General features: G+C 34.1%; 2 protein-coding genes across 4 annotated transcripts in view; one reads left to right on the top strand and one right to left on the bottom strand.

Moving 5' to 3' along the window:
• The window catches only part of Nnf1a (kinetochore protein Nnf1a), a 15750-nt gene extending 13460 nt beyond the window's left edge, over positions 1–2290 (bottom strand). Inside the window, exon 1 of the mRNA XM_017616626.1 lies at positions 1947–2290. Coding sequence (XP_017472115.1) covers positions 1947–2122 — 176 coding nt within the window. The 5' untranslated portion in view covers positions 2123–2290. The remainder of the gene's footprint in view (positions 1–1946) is intronic.
• A 7026-nt stretch (positions 2291–9316) lies between these two features.
• Positions 9317–19635, top strand: part of HnRNP-K (Heterogeneous nuclear ribonucleoprotein K) — a 106609-nt gene continuing 96290 nt past the window's right edge. For all 3 annotated transcript variants that reach the window (XM_017616625.1, XM_017616622.1, XM_017616623.1), the window contains exon 1: positions 9317–9540. The gene's annotated coding sequence lies outside the window, so the exon portion shown is untranslated. The remainder of the gene's footprint in view (positions 9541–19635) is intronic.

The following is a 19635-nucleotide window of genomic DNA, read 5'->3' as shown; positions in this document are numbered from 1 at the left end:
AAAAAAAATGGATTTATGAAAAGAACATGCAAACATCTAAGTAGGAGATATAAAGTCATAGTTTATAGATCAATTGTCGAGCCAAACTCCATATACTGCCCTACTATTTTGTTTATAACATCTGACACGCAGATAGATAAGCTACAAAAAATGCAAAAGAGGGCTATGAGACATATTAGGGGTATTCTCTGAGTCTTGCAAAGCCCTTGCATGGTGCACAGATTGCACGGATTGCACGGTAAAAACCGGTTTTCGTATGGGACAGCTTTGCAAACCGTGCAATCCGTGCACCGTACAAGGGCTTTGCAAGACTCAGAGAATACCCCTATTCTTAGCGCCCGATACGATACCAGCATCTCGTCAATGTTGAATGAGTTAAACTGGCTAAATGTGAAACCATTAATTTTCTTCCACTCAATGAAATTTATTTATATTATATTTCTTCCGAAATATTTGAGTGACAACTTTAGGTAGGCCAAACGGAAATCCTAAAGCAAGATTTGTACTATAAAGGTTTGCAAACATACAACTGCCGGCAAATATAAGAAGCTGCAACAGCTTACAACAATTCAAAAGTCGATTATACCACCATTGCAATATATATATATAGAGTGAAATGATAACAAATTTTATTTTAAAGGATTGCTGCTTGATCCAGTAGAGAACAGTGGAGGGTCGGCATGGAAACTAGTCCTTTCCATTCGGTCTACAGCGCGTAAAGAACAGTGGAGAGGGTCAGCATGGAAACTAGTCCTTCCATTCGCCCTACAGTGCGGCTCAAGATCTAGATCCTTTCAGACCACTTGTATAACAGGAACTTCTAAAGATAGATTGGCTCGGAAACTAGTACTTTCCGACTGATCACAAATTACTTTATAGCCTTTACATATGACCACAAAGCCTGAAGTGTAGGTACGACTTGGAATAAAGTCCACAGCAATGGTACAGGCAGTGCGGCTCTGGAACTCGTCCTTTCGGGCCGCCCACCTAACCAGTACCCAACATTCGGGCTGCTCGGGATCCCGTCCATTCCGACAGCCACGGTCACACATATAATTAATATAATTTAATATAATATAATTAATACAATTACCTTGTTTAAATGTATATATATTTTTACAGGATAAAAGTTAGGATAGTCCTCTCAAAAAAATGTGTAAAGAACAGAATATGTAGTGAAATAAGATAATGGATTTCATGTATGATTGTGGATCCTGTGATGTAATGTATGCATATATCAATATAAAAACTATAAACCCAAAATTGTACCAAATAATATAGTAAGCAAATATTGTAAATTTTCAGACTTGTTATAGGCCTTTAAAGGCTGTCAATAAATGAATAAATAAATAAATTGCGGACAAATGGCGCTTACGACAAAATTTGACCAAAGAAAATCCTTCATAAACTCAAAACTAATTAGCAATAAACATTAAAAATTAAATAATTTAAGAATTTTGTGAACTAGCAACATTTTCAGAGACTTTGGAGAAAATCTATCTTCCCGTTTTCGAGAAATTGCATTCCAAACTTCAATCCCACAACCTGCCGAAATTAACATTCGACAATCTTTTACCCAGGCGACGATTTGTAATTGAAGCTTTGCTCGCCGCTCCACTATGTTTTGACCCTAAATAATTTTGATGGCAATGTCCTACAGATTATTTATTTTATTTCTAACATTCAATAATAGACATAATGAACTGAACTCAAGCGTTTGTATGTAACTATAAACATATATAACATACATACTTACGACTAACAAGCTGAATATGCAGATTTGAGGCACAAGTTGACTAGCAATTTCATTTTCAGGCCGGGGATTGTGCAATACGATACGTTAAATCCAAACGCATTACATACAATCCACGGCCGAAAAATTTCACTGCGTGATGCGTGCATTGTACATTTATACTAATTTTTGCATTTCAAAATACGATTCTAACCTCAATTCCAAAATCATTTGGCGGTAAGATTCGTAGTAATCTCCTCGTACTGTTTCAGCAATTTCGCGTAAACGTAGATGCTCATTTTCCAAAGCAGCTTCTGCTTCAGCACGTGAGCGCGCATTATCCTGCTTGGGTTCCTCCTGGCGTTTTCCTAAATCTGCTTTATTATGCATTTTAGATATATTTGTGCAGCTGCAACTAAAATATTTGTGTCATCCGTTATAACTGTAATTGTAACACTAAACAACAAATAGCTAAGAAAAGTAATTTTATATTTCCGAAGCGGTTCCGCAAATTAAACTTTCATACCAAATTTTAAATGATAGAATTATTTCCCCTTTCCAGGAATTTCTTCTACTCGTTACTTCTATAGCGAGAACACTAAACGGACGTGTTCACGTGCTGTTAAATCTCGCTTGCGTGACGAAATTTTTCACTTCACTTTGGAAGCCTTCACTCCGTCACTTCAGGGCCATTCACATACAACTTTTTTCGTCGCTTGGCTTGACAGTTCAAACTTTGACAACAAAGCGTGAAACGCAGAAGGTATGCTACAATAAACGCTTTGACAGTTATTGCGTTCTCCTTTTCGCCCATATTTTTTTATCTGTAAAATAGATAACTATATAATAATATGCCTTAATAATAGCAATAAAAATTACTATTTACCCTATTTTTGTCATTAAATGCAAATGCAAGCGCACGAGAAAAGATACATGTAGGCAGCTGATTGCCAAAGCGGGCAAAAGTTGAGAGTTGCCCAAGATTTTGCTTCGTTTTGCTTTGCTTTGCTTCAAACGTTTTTTATGTGAGCATACTCCTGCATATGCCTACATCGATCTTATATGTCAAAGCAAAGAACTATCAAGCAAAGCGAAGAAAGTTGTATGTGAATCAGCCTTTCAGGAGTCTTCAACAAAAGTGATAAACTTGATAAAGTGATAAATTTATCATTTGATAAATGAACTGTCAAACTTTGTATGGAAATCTAGGAACAAATGCACAATACCTACAAATCTCGAATTAAAAAAAAAAATATAGGATCGATAGAGACCATTGAGGTGAACATAACGGTGTATTTATTTTTTTTGGGAAACAACAACTACAACAATTATTAAAGGTCAAAGTTCAAATTAAGCATTTTCCTAAATTAATATTTCTCGAAAACTTCTTCAAGGAATTGGACAATTTTGATGTCATTTGATAGAGAATTTAATTCTCTTTAATTTGGTATACATATTTATACATATACCTTTTTATAGTTTTCACAAAAATCGAATTAATGTGGAAAAAAGTATACAGGGTTTTTTTGTATAAACTTCTTTTTGCGTAGGCGGCCTTCGGCCGCGCTTATGGATTATAACCCTCACAAAGTAGAATTCTCTTTCTGTGTTGCGAAGAAAAGGCGCTGAACACCTTTTGCAGAGAACACCTTTCTGCGCAGGCGGCCTTCGGCCGCACTTTTGGATTATAACCCTCACAAAGTAGAATAGAAAGTTGAACAAGTAATATAGAAATATGTATACCAAGTTAAAGAATTTTCATACTCGATTAATTTCTAGTATATTTATAAATCCTTAATAAGGTGATTTAAAACAAAGAAATTGTTTTCTACATTAATTAGATATTTGTGAATACTATAAAAGATATATGTATAAATATGTATATCAAATTAAAGAGAATTAAATTCTCTATCAAATGACAAATCCTTGAAGAGGTTTTCGAGAAATATTAATTTAAAAAACATGCTTAATTTGAACTTTGACCTTTAATAATTGTTGTAGTTGTTGTTTCCCAAAAAAAAAAAAATACATCGTTACACTCACCTCAATGATCTCTATCCCATATGAATTTTTTTAATTTGAGAATTGTACGTATTCTGCATTTATGCCGAAATCTATTTAACCAAAGTTTATCACTTTATCAAACGACTTTGGTGGATAAATATATAGATTTTAGCAAAATTTAATCCTCATAGGTCGCTTTTGCTACGAATACACAAAAGCCAATGAACCCAATGTACGAGGTAAGAATGAAACGTAGCTAGCCATATAAAGTAAATAATAAAGAGCCAATTTACACGATAACTTTGCACCCTGTGTGGAAAGTCATGCGTGTCGAGCTTGTAGGCAAGAAGTGTAGCGAAGTCAGCGGGGCAGCAAGCACGCACGGTGAGCGAAATCGAGGGGTTTTTTTTGGGCGTTTCGCTTTTATCGAGTTCCCTTTTTCGTATTTTTGCTTTGAGTTTGCGATTAGCTCCGCTTTAAAAATGAGAACGAAAGAGTTGACCAAAGAAAATTTTACGCTTAAATGTCAAAAATACGCAAGAAACGCCGCAAAGAAAAAGTCATCGTGTAAATGCACGAGGATTTTCGAAGACTTTTTTTAAAGGGAACGTGCCAAAAACGCAGGGTGAAAAGTCGTAGTGTAAATTGGCTCAAACAGTTTTATGCAATTATTTACCAAGGTGCGTTCATGAAAGAAGCAGTTTATCCCATTATCACTTTAGATGATATATTCAACAATTTTCACTAATTTCAGCTGGAAAGCGTTTTTTAGCCCAAAAGACTACCAGAAACTAGCAGCTCTCTCTCGCTCTCACGCTCATCTTTTTTTGGCTCTCCTGCTAATTTCTGCTAGTAAAATTTGTACTAGCAGAAACTAGCAGCTGTTAAAGTGGATAAACAAAAATTCACGCCGAATATTTTCAATAGTCAAATACACCGATCAGCTGATTACTTGCTAGTCNCGCTGCCCTCTTTTGCTTACTCGCTCGCTGGCTGCTCAGCGCGTGCGCTCGTATTAAGGCATGCTCGTTTGCAAACAGCCTCGCTTGTTGCTCGTGAGTTGCGCAAACTCAGAGTAAACTAACGAGCGAGCGAGGGGCTAAAATGGGGCAAATCTGAACCCTGGCGTTGAACGCCAACTATTGCATACTCAATCAATACTGCTGCTTTGTATGACTGAGCAGCGCGTTGACTTAGTAGTATCGATACCTAAAAGAAATTAGAGGATGACTGAACAACAACGCATAGCGAACTGTCTTGCAAATACAGCCACCACAAGTGAACGATACTTATAACAGCTCATACTGACATGAACCAACTAACAAGATCACCCAGCGCGGCAACCGTGTATTTGTAATTGCATTTGAGAAAAAAAATAATGGTTGATGACGTCATTTTTTAATCGGTTCTTTCATTCACACACAGGTTTCATTCCGTTTCATTCACATGGCGGCGAAAAAATGACGTCACTGCAAAAAAATAACTTTTTTCTCGCACGCCGTGCTGGGTGATCTTTATTCGTTCGTTCATGTCATACTGATATTGACTTCGGCAAAACGGTATTCCGAATGCTCGTTCACCACAGTATAGACAGTAACCAACCTTTTTGGGTTGTTGTTGTAGTAGTCGTTGTTGTTGTAGTTATATTCACTCCTGAGGAAGGCACGGGGTTGTGTGCTGCTATTTAATGGCCTTCCTCAGACTTTTTCTTAGATTTCAGGGTTGTGTGCTGTATTATTATTAGATAAATAAATTTAAGTATTTGTCAAATCGTGATTTTATTAAAAGAAAATTATAAATGGTGTTGAAAAACCAAACAAACACTCGTGCGAAAGCTCTATTTTTGTGTATTGTTAAAATTTATACATGGCGTACTTATTTTTTTGTGGACTTTATGTTACTTGAGAATTTAGACAACGTGCGAGCTGCCAGGTTCTGTTATCAATATAATTAACACAAGCTTTTCCGAGTGGTTGCCTTTCAATAAAAAGAATAAACAAATATTCGAAAATAAATTAGATTTATTTTATAACTGACAACTAACCTACGCTTTTTGTTCTTTTCTCCATTTTAATTTTGACTCCTTATTACCGCCAACAACTTTATGTGTATACATATTTACAAGCTGTCAAAATTTTGCGTAGTCCTACGAGCTAGGTAAAAACTATGGCATTCGCATTAACAACGAGAAATCTCAAAATTTTTGTTTGGTCTTTCCAAATTTTCTCTTTTTAATCAGTTGGCAAAGGCCCTCAGTGGCAGCGCTCCGAGCGTTGGGATAGTAATTTCATGTCAATTAGTAGAAAAGTTCCATGTTGAAAAAACTTTTTATTATGGCGAGAAAAATTTACATTTCTGCTGTGCCAATTCGTTACCTTTTTGCAGCTGGAAATTTTTGACAGTTGCTCTGGTTCAAAAGAAGTTGAGCAATTAAAATCAGAAATTATACAAAAAAGACTTGTCTTTACTGACATTTATTCTTCTAGAACTAAAAGCCATGAATTTATTAGACGCCTTAGTAATAAAATCAAACCATCAGGCCGGGTTGAAAATTTTCATTCACCTCATAGTTAACAAAAATTTACAATCCGTAGTACTTTTCTATCAATTCTCAAATGCGTTTAATTTAAATCGTTTAGAAAATGCGTCATTTAAGTATACCATTTTATGTGGAATTATTCAATAAATTTCGTTTTACACTATACTTTTTGAAACTATTTGGAGTTAATTATTTTTTGTTTCTAAAAAGCAACCCTGCGTGCTTGGAAGGCGTGTGTACCAATACATCCCTAGCATATTCATCCCCGAGGAAGGCAGTCGCCAAATTCACCGAAGGTTGTTTACTGGTTATATTGTGACTAAAACCCTCAAACCGCAGTGTGGACTAGAGTTGTCAAACTATCGATAGCACTATCGATAGTATCGATAGTTTAAATTTTTTTAGACTATCAATACTCATTGATAGTTTTTTCTTATACTATCGAAAATATCGATAGTTTAGTAGGACTATCGATCATCTCTCCCAATTTTTTTGAAATTATACATACATATGTTAATCGTAAGTCCTGTTTTGTTTGTATAACTTGTGTTTGTTTTTGAACTTTCTAAAAAGAGAAGTATTTTGGCTAGCAGTTACTTAATTTTGAATGATTATAACTTTTATAGGATAATATTTATTTCACTATGATCCTGTAAAAGCAAAGCAACCTAACTGATTTAGAGCTATCGATAGCGCTATCGATAGTGCTATCGATAGTTTTGTTTTTTTCGAGACTATCGTGAATATTGATAGTTTTTCTGAAAACTATCAAAACTATCGATGGTGTGACTATCGATAGTTTGACACCCCTAGTGTGGACAGCAATAGTTAGTGATGTGGTTAAGTTCGCTTTGAAATGGTTAACTTTTTGGTGGGGACATGGTATAACAGTACATATACACTGTTTTCTTTCGTGGCCAATAACAATTGGCTTGGACCTAATATTACTTTTATTTTCCCCCAGGCAAAATCGACCCAACGTAATATATAGAGTGGTCAGTGGTCAAAAAAATATTTACAAGTTATTACAAATATATTCCCTTGTTATTAATTACTTTTTCTTGTTATTAATTTGAGTTATTTTTTTTATAAAAATATAGTTCATTATTTAAAAAAACCGTAAAAAGCCAAGTTTGAAACTTTGTGCAATATTAAAAAAAATCACCAAACTTTCATAAAAATTTCGAGCATTTTAAACTTATTTTCCAGAAAGATTTTGAGTGTGCAGTTTTGTAGCCTACTCAATTCTAATATAATATATAATAATATAATATATAATATAATATAATAAAGTGACAATTTCAAGTGGCCAAATATTTTCGTTTAAAAATATTTTTTGGCGAAGGTGAGGCGGTTTTCTTCCATATTGTGTTTATTCGTTATATGAAAGCAAATGCGATGAAGGAGTTTCTAAAAATCAATGGTAATTTGCATAATCAATACTTTTAGTTGCAGTTAAATTTCTTATGGAATGTGGATGAATGTGGAATGGTAGGATCCGGGCGGCGTTATTGTAGCCGCTACAACAACAACAACAACATCAAATTAAAGGTAAGAACTTGCACTTTTTAAGGGCCAGTTTTTCTGTGCACGGTNTTAGTTGCAGTTAAATTTCTTATGGAATGTGGATGAATGTGGAATGGTAGCATCCGGGCGGCGTTATTGTAGCCGCTACAGCAACAACAACAACATCAAATTAAAGGTAAGAACTTGCACTTTTTAAGGGCCAGTTTTTCTGTGCACGGCCGTAGTTTAAACTCGGTTTAAACGCCCGATATGACTGATTTAAACTAAGATCAGCCAATCAAATGTCAGCCAGCTGTTCAATTTAAACTCAGTTTACTTAATCTATGTTTAAACTGCCACTGAAAAACTGGCCCTAAGAGAATCCCCTAGCTCAGGCTTTACACCGGACAATACTGCCATTCNAATGTCAGCCAGCTGTTCAATTTAAACTCAGTTTACTTAATCTATGTTTAAACTGCCACTGAAAAACTGACCCTAAGAGAATCCCCTAGCTCAGGCTTTACACCGGACAATACTGCCATTACAATAGCAACACATGCACACTTTTTCACTAATACGTGCATACATTTCCATTGGAATAATTTTGACAACTAATACGTATATCTTCATTGCCGTGTGTTGTCCGGTGTAAACCCTAGGTTAGTATAAAAATCCTTAGTAATTAAAGGTTCGATAAACTGACAGTTGTCCCTCTCGCACCGCTCCCTTACCAGTGGCACCATGTTGCTTCTTTGCAAATTTACTAGGGAAAATGCCAGCTTACGGATAAAATGGAAGTATTGGTTAACTGATGAAAACATACGTTTTTTTAAAGGATGATTACATGAACTTCATAATAGTTATATTTAGGGGTTCCCTTAAACTCGTAAAGTTTTAAACCGTGTAAAACTCGTAAGTTTACGAAGCTTTTATGCGAACGCCCCCTTACGAAAAGATGTAAATAGGTGCGTAAAGCGAATGTTTAAAAAATCAACCAGGATTTTGTGAAGCAATTTTTGATTCGTAGTATTTTCCATAAAATCTCGTCATCTTGTCTCTATTATTCTTGGCTAAAATACAATTAAAAATGCCGAAAATTTGCAGAAAAACTAGGCTAATGCAGTTAGTGGATGAAATTTATTCATTTTATTCACGTATTATTTTTTAATTTAATTTCATTATTTTATCCCACATTTAGCATAAAATTTTCGGGCCTTCGGCATCATTGAAGTTTACGAGGTTGTTTGCGCATCAAATTTGAACCGTATATTTACGAGGGGCTCGCAAATAGAGCTCCATACAAATTTTGACAGTTATTTCACGAGGCTCGTAAATTTACGAGCTTTACGAGATTCACGAGGCTTTTACGAGTTTAAGGGAAGACCCGAATTTTTATGCAGAAACACTGCCAATGAATATTGGACGTGTGGCTTTCGCCTTAGAGTGGAATGTGGAATCTTTTTAAAATAGGCCCGGAAAGAGATTATATGTTAATGCAACCCTGATGGTTTGTTGCAACCCTACTTGGGGTCGCCATTTGCAATTCATTTCGCTTGTATTTCGCAGTAGTTACATTTTCCGTCGTCTACTTGTCGAGGAAGTGGCTGTAGATTATTTTATATAGAAGATTTTTAATTATCAGTAATTAATACAACTTTTGGATCGGACTGTCGTGCACAATATTACAAGGATCTAAAGTTCTTAAAATCAGTTTTTGTTGAACCTAGATTTTGTTTTACCGGGCGAAAATATTTTACTGGTGAGTAAGGAAATATTTGTAGGGTAAATGGGCGGTAAAATGGGGCTGTTTTCTTATTTTTCTGATGTAAAACAGTATAAGTTTTTGCAAAGTATGTCAAATATCTAAAATTGGAGTGTGTATCTACATATCTATACAAAGAATATTCTTGAAATTTATTGTGAAAAGGTAGTGTAGGAGCTGTCCCAACTTTTTAATCCGCCCTCTGAAAAATGTAGAATGTGCGCGGGTAAAACGAAAGAAATATCTATTCGTATATGTGTATATCTACTTGATAATTTTTAACGATTCTAAGTATACCGGTTAAATTTAGTAACGAAACTAGAATTAAGTTACATATTTATGAAAAATCTTATACGGTGTTCGCATGAGACGATTTTCCAGGCAATTTTAGAGGCGATTAGTTGAATTAAAAGTTGGCTCCACCCCAACTTCATTGGAAGGGATTAGTTGAAAGGCCGTTCGCACCAGGCGATTTTAGCTTTCAATTAAAACTTGCCTGTTAAATCGCCTCAAGCGAACACCGTATTAGTTTTTTTGTAGGAACAAATGGCACGTTTTTTCTTTGAACGCATGGTAGTGTGATGGCTTTGTATTCTACTGACTGTACAATGGTAGATGTATGTCCCCCTTATTCTATAACATGATTCAATAATAGGTTAATTCCTTATCTTTTTGGACTAAAATCTGAAAAGTGTCAAAATGTCAGAGCGTAAGCAAAATGCGCTCACTAACAGGCCAACCTAATATTCACGCACGCCGGCAGTTTACTGTCAAAAATTTCTCGTGCATATACATCTTGTATGGGACCAACCGAAATTGACCGGCGTGCGTAAAAAGCTAACTCAAACATTGCGTGACATTTCGATTTGACGTCTGTGCTCTATGACATTTTGGCGCGACAATGAATTAAAATTTTGGAAAAAATGCAGAATAGCTTCGATTCTCAAATTAAAAAACACATATGGGGATCGATAGAGATCATTGAGGTGAGTATAACGGTATATTTCTTTTCTTGCGGAAATAACGACTACAATAGTTATTAAGACTCAAAGTTCAAATTAAACAATTCTTTAAATCCAAATTTTTTGAAAACGAATGCATGGATTTAAAAATTTTGATCTCATTTGATAGGAAATTTGATTCCCTTTAATTTGATATAAATATAATCCTCCCTAAGTAGAATTTTCCTTTCTGTGTTGCCGCAGAAGGGAAGCGGAATTCCTTTCTGCGTACATTAATTAGATTTTTGTGAAAACTAAACAAGGCATATATAAAGTATGTATATCAAATTAAAGGGAACTAAATTTCCTATCGATTGAGGTCAAAACTTTTGAAATCCATATATTACTTTTTAAATTGTTTATTTAAAAAATAGTTTAATTTGAACTTTGACCCTTAATAACTTTTGTAGTTTTTGTTTCCGCAAGAAAAGAAATATACCGTTATACTCACCTCAATGTTCTCTATCGATCCCCGTACTTTTTTTTAATTTGGGAATCGAAGCTATTCTGCATTTATGCTCAACTTCTGAAATTGGACGGAAATGCAACTCTGAAAAATCACGCACGCAAATTTATTTCGGTTACTCAAATGTGAAGAACTTGCGTGCGTGCGTAGAAAAATCCACGCCGGTAATATTAGGTTGGCCTGTAAAAGAGAATAACAGGAAAAGTAAAGGGACGCAAAAACCAAATTTTTAGTCCAAAGAATGGCAACAACAAAGCTAACGTCAAATAAGAATGTAAATGTATGTACAAAACACCTTCACACAAGCACAATAAACACTTTCTATATCAATTATTTTTTGCCTCCTTCCAATTTCAATTCACTTTTTTTACTTTTTAGATTATTCTCACTTTTTGCGTATTCTTCAATTTCCGTTATTTTAAATTCAGTCGAGTTCGACACTTTTCAGGATTTTGCCAGAAAAAATTCTTCTGACTAAATCTGACTACTTCGGACTGATGAGAGTCACTCTCACCGAGTGTTGCTCTCTCATTTTTACTGTCATTTCCGAGTTAAGGAACGCTTTTTGGACTAAATCTGACTACTTCGGACTTTTTCTGACTATTTCTGGGAGATAAGGAACGCTCCTAATGCAAGGCTAGATAATTATTGACAGCCGCGGTTTGACACTCCCTTACAAAAGGTTGCATTTACGAAGGACGGAGAAAGGGGAAGAATGAAATCTCTTGGTGCGAAAATGGTAATAGAAAAGTACGCAAAGTAGGCAATTAGTAGTGAAATTCCTTTTGTAAATTCTAATGTATTTGCAGGAAATCTAGCATTTTAAACGAAATATTGAACGAAATGGATATAAGGGAGCCATAAACCTGATTTTTGGTTACGTTTAGGGATGTGCCGGATAGAGATTTTGCCGGATAATCGGATTCCGGGTATCATGTAAAAAATAAGAGCCGGATTCGGATATCCGAACGGATGTCCGGTAGACTACTGCCCTTAATAAATTTTACAATATTGTTATATTAGGTTTTTTTGTTGAGCGACATACTTATGGCCGGATTATCTGCTTTTTCGGGGTGAACTATCAAATGCGTAATTAAGAGTACAAAATATCTCTAAAATCCAAGTTATAAAATAATCTCATATTAAAAAGATAACTTCTCCATCTGCAACTTTGAATTACCGCTTATTTTTTACGTGCCGGTTGATAGCCGCTTTTTCATATATCATTTATTTTATCAATTTAATTGAATAAAATTGTTCAAACAGGTGGCAACCATCCTCAAAAATATTTTCGGCAGTAAACTTTCCTAAACCTCGTCAGTTTGATACCCATATTGCAATATTCAATTTATTTATTTTAATAATTAAATTAAATTAAAATTTTGAAACAAAAACATTTTCGGCTGTAAGCCTTCTTAAACCTCTTTCTTTGACAGCCATATTTAAATATTTACTTTTATCTTATCAATTAGCTTAAGCAGCAATTTTCAAACAGGCGGAAACTCTCAATTTTTTCTCTCTATATTATAAGTTAGGCCTCTAACAATACATCGGTGAAAACGGCATTAAATTCCTTTTCTTAGTTTTCGAGTGATGTGCGTACAAACATACAGACAAGTAGGCAGGCCAACAGACAAAAATTCTAAAAATTGTTGATTTGCCTTCTGTTGCTCTAATAAAGAGCCCCCGCATTAATTTTTCTTTAAAATCTATAATGTACAGACATCGGCCTGTTGCAATATTATTATTATTTTAAAATGTGATTAAATCGAACTACTATGCATGCTAACATATCCTCCCCCTTCCCGCATTGTCCCGCAATGCTTCATTGTTGCAATATTGTGTGATCCACGTTTCAAAACTCGTTTTTTTTTATCAATAAATCTAAAAGCTGGGTTTATGGCAGAGTTAGTTCGTTTAGTTCATTTTAAAGATTAGTTCACTTGTAGTTCGTTCAGCTCAATGAACTAGCTCTTGTGAGTCCTAGTTCGTTCATCTTATTGAACTATAGTTCGCCTAATTACACTACTTCGATAGTAGGAGCTGAGTTACAGAACAACAAAAATGTAAGTTTTTTAGTACAACACATGATACAAAAAAGAAGGTAGTTCCAATGTCACTTTTTCGTCGCCATATTAACAACGTGACAATTAAGCAGATTGTTACATTTCGTGCTACCATATCCAATATCTAAAATCCTTCAAATTTTATTATTAATGTATTGTTTATTTAAAGCCTTTTGTTCTTATAATCGAAATTTGAACAAGCAAACGGTCTTTTGTTGGGTATGGTTCGGTTATTTGTCCAATGATTTTGGGTTATTGTGTCCACACGCATATCCCAAATAAAAGAATGTGAACATACGAAAGCGATCAAAGGATTAAAGTTTGATTTAAAATAAAGATATAAAATTTTCGAACACTAAATTGTTAATGAATTCGGTGTGAAATATGCACTTTTTTGTAAAAAGTACCGTGTAGCCGGAGTTGGGCAGATTAGTGTTATTTTTTCTAAGCGCGGCCGAAGGCCTCCAACGCGGAGAGGTATTCTGCCTTTGTCCTTTGGTTATCGTAACCCGAGCTTACATTTTCTGGCAAAATGCTAAGTTTACCACATTTTCACACCCGCTCCAATATTGAACAGTAAACTTTATTTAAGGGATTCGCAAGCAACCATAAAAGCCGTTTTATGAAATTTCACACCGTTAAAAAAGTATTTGGTTGTGGTAACAAGTCCTCTAAACATTTCTTTAGCCGTTCAAAACTTTACGGCACACGACAATAGGACACTTACGATACCTTGTGAACCATCTAAATATGTATTAAATTCACACCGAAATGTGCATATCTGAATCAATTATCTTCGGTATAGAAAACCGTAATAGTCCTGGCTAGATACATTAGTTGCGTTTTTTTACTCATTTCCAGTAAAATCCAGTAAAAGTTTTTACGAATTTTCATGTTTTGGCGTTTTCGTACGCAAAAACTTGCAAAGTAGAGGAAATTGAGAGAGCGCAAAATGACAGTTGAAGTTTCAAGTTTTTACTGGATTTTACTGGATAAATTTTTACTTGTAAGAATTTGCCAGTACGAAAAACAGCTGATCGCATGTTGTTGGATGAAATTTAAACTAATAAGGAAACTGTTTGTGGGTTTTTATTGTTGAATTTCACAAAATAAACCTATTTAAATACAAAATATATTGTTTTATTAGGAATTTGCTGCGAATAAACAAGCAATTTATCAGCTGATCATGAAACTTTCAAATTATTACTGGAAAAGAGTTCGCGTACTTTATTGCAAATTTTTTCTATGAGAGCGAATTCTTAGAAATAAAGTTACTGGAGAGTTGCTGGCAAGTTACTGGATAATTTGTAAAAAAACACAACTATTGTAAAATAATCAGATGACAAAAAGACACAANACTGGAGAGTTGCTGGCAAGTTACTGGATAATTTGTAAAAAAAACAACTATTGTAAAATAATCAGATGACAAAAAGACACAAGAAAAACCCTACATATACATATGTATATGTTCACTAAAATTTAATTGACCTAAATGGGAAGTGGTCATCATATTTAGTGTAAAATTTAAACATTTACATTTAAACAGTTAATGTTATTAAAACTTTTATACATAATCCCAAATTTATGATATAAAATCCCCTCTACCAAAAAACTTTAATTTGGTAACGCCGCTTCGAATTTTTAACAATTGAGCAATTGTCAAAAATCTGCTTTTTAATCAAAAAGTTGTTTATTGAAACTACCTTCTTTTTTGTATCATGGTACAACATATAAAAGATTGAATTAATCTGTAAAGTAAAAAAGAAATTGTTTCTAAATGTCGATGGTCCTTTGCAATAAAAACACAATGCAGTCGTCTTCATTCATTCGTCCTTCTCCAAAATCACGAAAGGATGTTTTCTTTCATATTTCCATGAGGGCAATCAACGATGCTTATGGAAATTCAGCAGTGCCTGCATTTAATTTCTTTTCTTCAATTTTGCCTTCGAAATGTGACCGAATGGCGCTTCGCTTTGGCATCTGAAGCGAATGTCTTGTCCCAAAAATTCAACTCAAATATTTCCTTTTTTTAACAAATTGCACTAAACAATGTAAAATATTGGAAATTCAATGAAATAAAATGCAGTTTTAGCGCGAATTCCGATCAGTTTTATCTTTATGCCCTTACAACGAAAAACGAGATGCCATATGTGTTATAATTACGTATATTTTTATTTGAGTGTTGGCACAGAAAATTTTAGTTCACTTTAATGAATGAACTAATGAACTAGTTCAATTAAAAGAGCTAACTCTTTCGCTCTTTAGTTCAAAAGCTCCCTAAGCCCAGTTTATGGTGAACTAATTCTAAAATATAAATCAGTTAGCATGGAGATACCCGTGGAATCTTATGAAAAAAGCTGAAACCCTAGTGACATCTTCTAATGAAGAGCGAGGTCACCAGGGTGGCAATGCTTTGAGAAAAAAGCCAACGGCTCTGATGCTGACTCCAGTTTTTGTAGGGATGTGGATAGCCAAACGATGGGTAGACAAGGCAGCGACCGTACACGAAAAAAGACGGATATTAAAAATGGAGAAATATTTACAGCTACCCCTTATCCCCACACGAGAAGATCCTTTAATTTGGTGAAAGCATAGTCGCAAAGAATTTCCAAATTTATTTACACTGCAAATGAAGTATCTCTGCGCACCACCTTCCTCAGTGAACTCAAAAAGATGTTCAGTGCATCAGGTAGCATTTATGATAAAAATAGAAATAGGTTATTGCCGTATAATGTGCAAATGGATCTTTTCATAATGAATAAATAAATAAATTTTTAATTCTAATTACTAACTAGATACTATTAAATTATTATAATGATAACAAAAAAACTGAACTAGATTTTTAAATTGAATCTTCTATAATCGAAATCCGGAAATCCGGCCGGATTTTAGCCAGTATCCGGCCGGATTGTCGGATAACAGAAAAACGGCCGGATAGTTGGATAACAGAAAAACGGCCGAATAAGCCGGATTCCGGATATCTACCGGATACCCGGCACATCACTAGTTATGTTTTATTCTGTCAAACTGGTACTCTCGCTATATTGCAGTCAGGGTTGGGCACGCAGCACTAAATCGAGTTTTTAACTACCACTAGGGCTTCAGTGATAGTGCATTTCAAATTTCACTAGCACTACATAGTGGTAGTGAAATAGAGTATTCACTATCACTATCTGGTGAGCGGTAAGGGAATGAAAATTTCACTATCACTGACTAATTACGCTAGTTTACAAATTTTGGGAAAAGTTTGCGATCTGTGCAAATTTCTTAGTTAGCCAATTCGATAGTTCTTTATACCAGATCAAAGGACTTAAGGCATACTTTCGTTATTGAATACAAAACTTCTAGTGAAAGTGTCAGAATATAAAACCCATTTTCTTTTTAGAAAAGTGTCACTATTCTTCCATATGAACATTAAGGTGCCCCTCGAAAATACTATTTTTTTTCAAATTTTAAGGTCCTATCCCCTAATTTAATTTTTTTATGAGAAATATTATTGCCTATTACAGATTTTTAAAAGGTCATTTAGAGGTCGCGACCTGTCAATTTAGGTCAGAAAACAAGATTTTGGTTTTTATTTTTTGTTATATATTGGCATATTATGCTAAATTTCTATAATTTATGACTTAAAGTGCTAAAAATGGCACTATTGTGCCTACTTTTCCATCACTGATCGAAATCCAAATTTTTTTTCAACAAAAAAACGTTTACAGGTATGATCAATAAAAATTGTCTCTTTTTCTACGGCGTGGGTTCCACTTTTCCAAAATGATATACCTACAGTTTGATCAATAGGACAGATATACCCAAGTATCATTAATCCGCACAAAAAAGGTGGGGAGATATGACGAATAAAAATTTTCTCTGTGATAGGGGCGTGTGCTTTATCTTTAAAAGAAATGCTATTAATAATGTTTCCCCCAGGGATCACATTAACCTGCTGTAAAAATTTCATAAATATCGGTGTAGTACTTTGGACGCCTATAAAAGACACATACACGAACATATATGTACATTAGGGTGGTCCAAAAATTCATGTGAAAAAGTAAAGTCGCAATTTTTATGCCCTCAACCCCTAGGATTGTTCTATACCGAACAAAATTATACCCTTATTTTTTATTTTGAAATCAAAAAATATTTAGAGGTCGCTCAACGCGCCCAAATGTTTTCATGTATTTTATATGGGGGAAAAAACAACTTTTCGTAGGAATGGTATAAAATAGTTAAAAATGAATATTTTTCTACCAGAAACTTCTGTTTATCTGCAGGAGATTCCCAATAATAAAATACAATTTTTTATTTAACAATTTTTTCATCGCAAATATAATTTATAGGTCCGCCAAAAACCCACAAAAACCCCGAAAAATGTAATGGGGCGACCAAAAAAAATTCTTTAGTATTAAAAAATGGTTAAATAAACAATTGGGTATCGTTATTTGAAGTCTTCTGAAGAGAACCAGAGTTTTCCGATCGAAAAATATTGATTTTCAAGAATTCTATACCATTTCTACGAAAAATTTTATTTTTCCCATATAAAAATACATGCAAAATTTTGAGCGCTTTGAGCGGCCTCTAAATATTTTTTGATTTCAAAATAAAAAAAATAGGGGTATACTTTTTTCGATATAGAAAAATCCTAGGGGGTGAGAGCATTACATTTCCGACTTTAGTGTTTTTGGACCACCCTAACGTACATACATTCATTTTTCTTTTGCACCCGCGAATTTTAATAGTTCTTATGAATCTTACTTTATTGATCATTTACTAGGGATAGGATTTGTTCGGGTCAATGGCTAGTATAATTGTTTGAATCGCTTTCTAGGCTTGATATTTGTTAGTAATGGCGTACATTCTATTTTATCGCAACCTGCCTCTTCACTCTCGCCGCCTAACTTGCATCACTCGCCTGTTTTGTTGGTAGTCGAGTTTTATGAGTTTTTTGATTATCCTACCTTAAAATCAAGATTGTTTAATTACGCTCGTAGTGATTTTGACATGTTAGATAATTTGTACAGTACCAGGTAGACGATCATGGTAAATGTTCGTGTCTTATAAACATATTTATTGTATTGAAATATTAGAAAATATAATATCAAAAACTACATATGTATTAGGGAAGTTGCGAATGTGGAATTTTAGACATCCTCGGATGCGAATGCGGATGCAGATGTCAAGCATTTTTAAGCAACAATTAAATTAAGTAAGTAAATTAAGTTATTTTGGTAGTTAAAAAAATTAAAAGTTAGTAATTTTTAATAATGTTTATTTTATTTAGTACTTGAATTTAAAAATTGAAACATTATATTTAATAAAAAGTAATGAGAATTGTATCAAGGCTGAAAATGTAGGATGTATCCTCCTAACTTTCATATTCACTTGAAGAATCTAGCATAATGGCGAGATCGTTGTTTACAAGCCAAACCAGATGTGTCAAGTTTTTCTAAAGGTTTTGTAAAAAGAATTCTTCATTCTCATTCTTTTGGCTGTTTCAGAATTTGGGGAACCTGTAATTTTTGTAATTCAATTTTAATACTTTCTTCTGCGACTGGTTTGAAAAATTTGTGCTTATAGCGAGCTAAATATGTAGGTGGATATGAAAAATAAATTATTATTTTCCAGGAATGAAAAATTTGAACAAAATTCTGTTTTCAAAGTCGTGCCTGCCAGCCACTGAATTCCAAATTTTTTCCTATATATTCAAAAGTAGTACCAGGATGCTAGCTCTATAATTTGATCCCCCTAACTTTCAAGTTTTTTCCTATGTACATATATTCTATATATAAAATCATACAAAATAATTTGTAAATTTTCATAATTGAAAAAGTGAATATGTGGATCATCCGGTTCTGTTTCAAGTTATTCGCGCTAACTTCAAAGTAATTCCATTTAAGAAGGGAAAAAACCTGGCTAAAGTCGACAATGAGCGAAAATGGATTGAACGGTAAACTAATAATTAAATGTATAGTTCAATTGTTTATTACTTTGTCTATATGTTTGTGTCTTCTAAGTGTACATCGAAAGTTTGTATGAGAGAACCAATCTGAGATTATTGATAAAACCATAGACCGGTTTGGTGAAAAGCCAAGACGTTTACTTCTTAAGTAATTACAGCTTGCCACGATGTATACACTTTTAGTTTATCTTACAAAATTACATAGTATACCAGAGGTTCCCAAACTTATTTTTCTCGTAGTCCCCTTTTAAAACTTTACTGGTTTCGGTGGACCCGCTGATGCTCATTTCTAACATATTCCCAAAGCTAGGGACGCAAACGATGCATCGATATGTTTGAAACATCGATAATATCGGTTCAAAATTCGATGTATGCCATCGATGTTTACAATTTCCTAAAATCGCTAAATTGACGATACATTGATGCCAGTTTCAGCGATGTTTTAGCATCGACTTTAGTGTGATTCAGACTTGAATTCAACTTACCCATCATCCTCCTAAAATTTTTTTACTGGCCATGAATTTTATTAGTTATTCTTTTGGGGAAAATTCAGAAATTCCGTGTATATTCTTATCTTTCGATATTAAAAATGCCTACTTAATCATT

This window comes from Rhagoletis zephyria, unplaced genomic scaffold (assembly GCF_001687245.7).
Source record: "Rhagoletis zephyria isolate East Lansing unplaced genomic scaffold, Rhagoletis_zephyria_1.1 Rzeph_scaffold_01234, whole genome shotgun sequence".
Taxonomy (NCBI): Eukaryota; Metazoa; Arthropoda; class Insecta; order Diptera; family Tephritidae; genus Rhagoletis; species Rhagoletis zephyria.
This window is presented reverse-complemented; position numbering and strand designations above follow the sequence as displayed.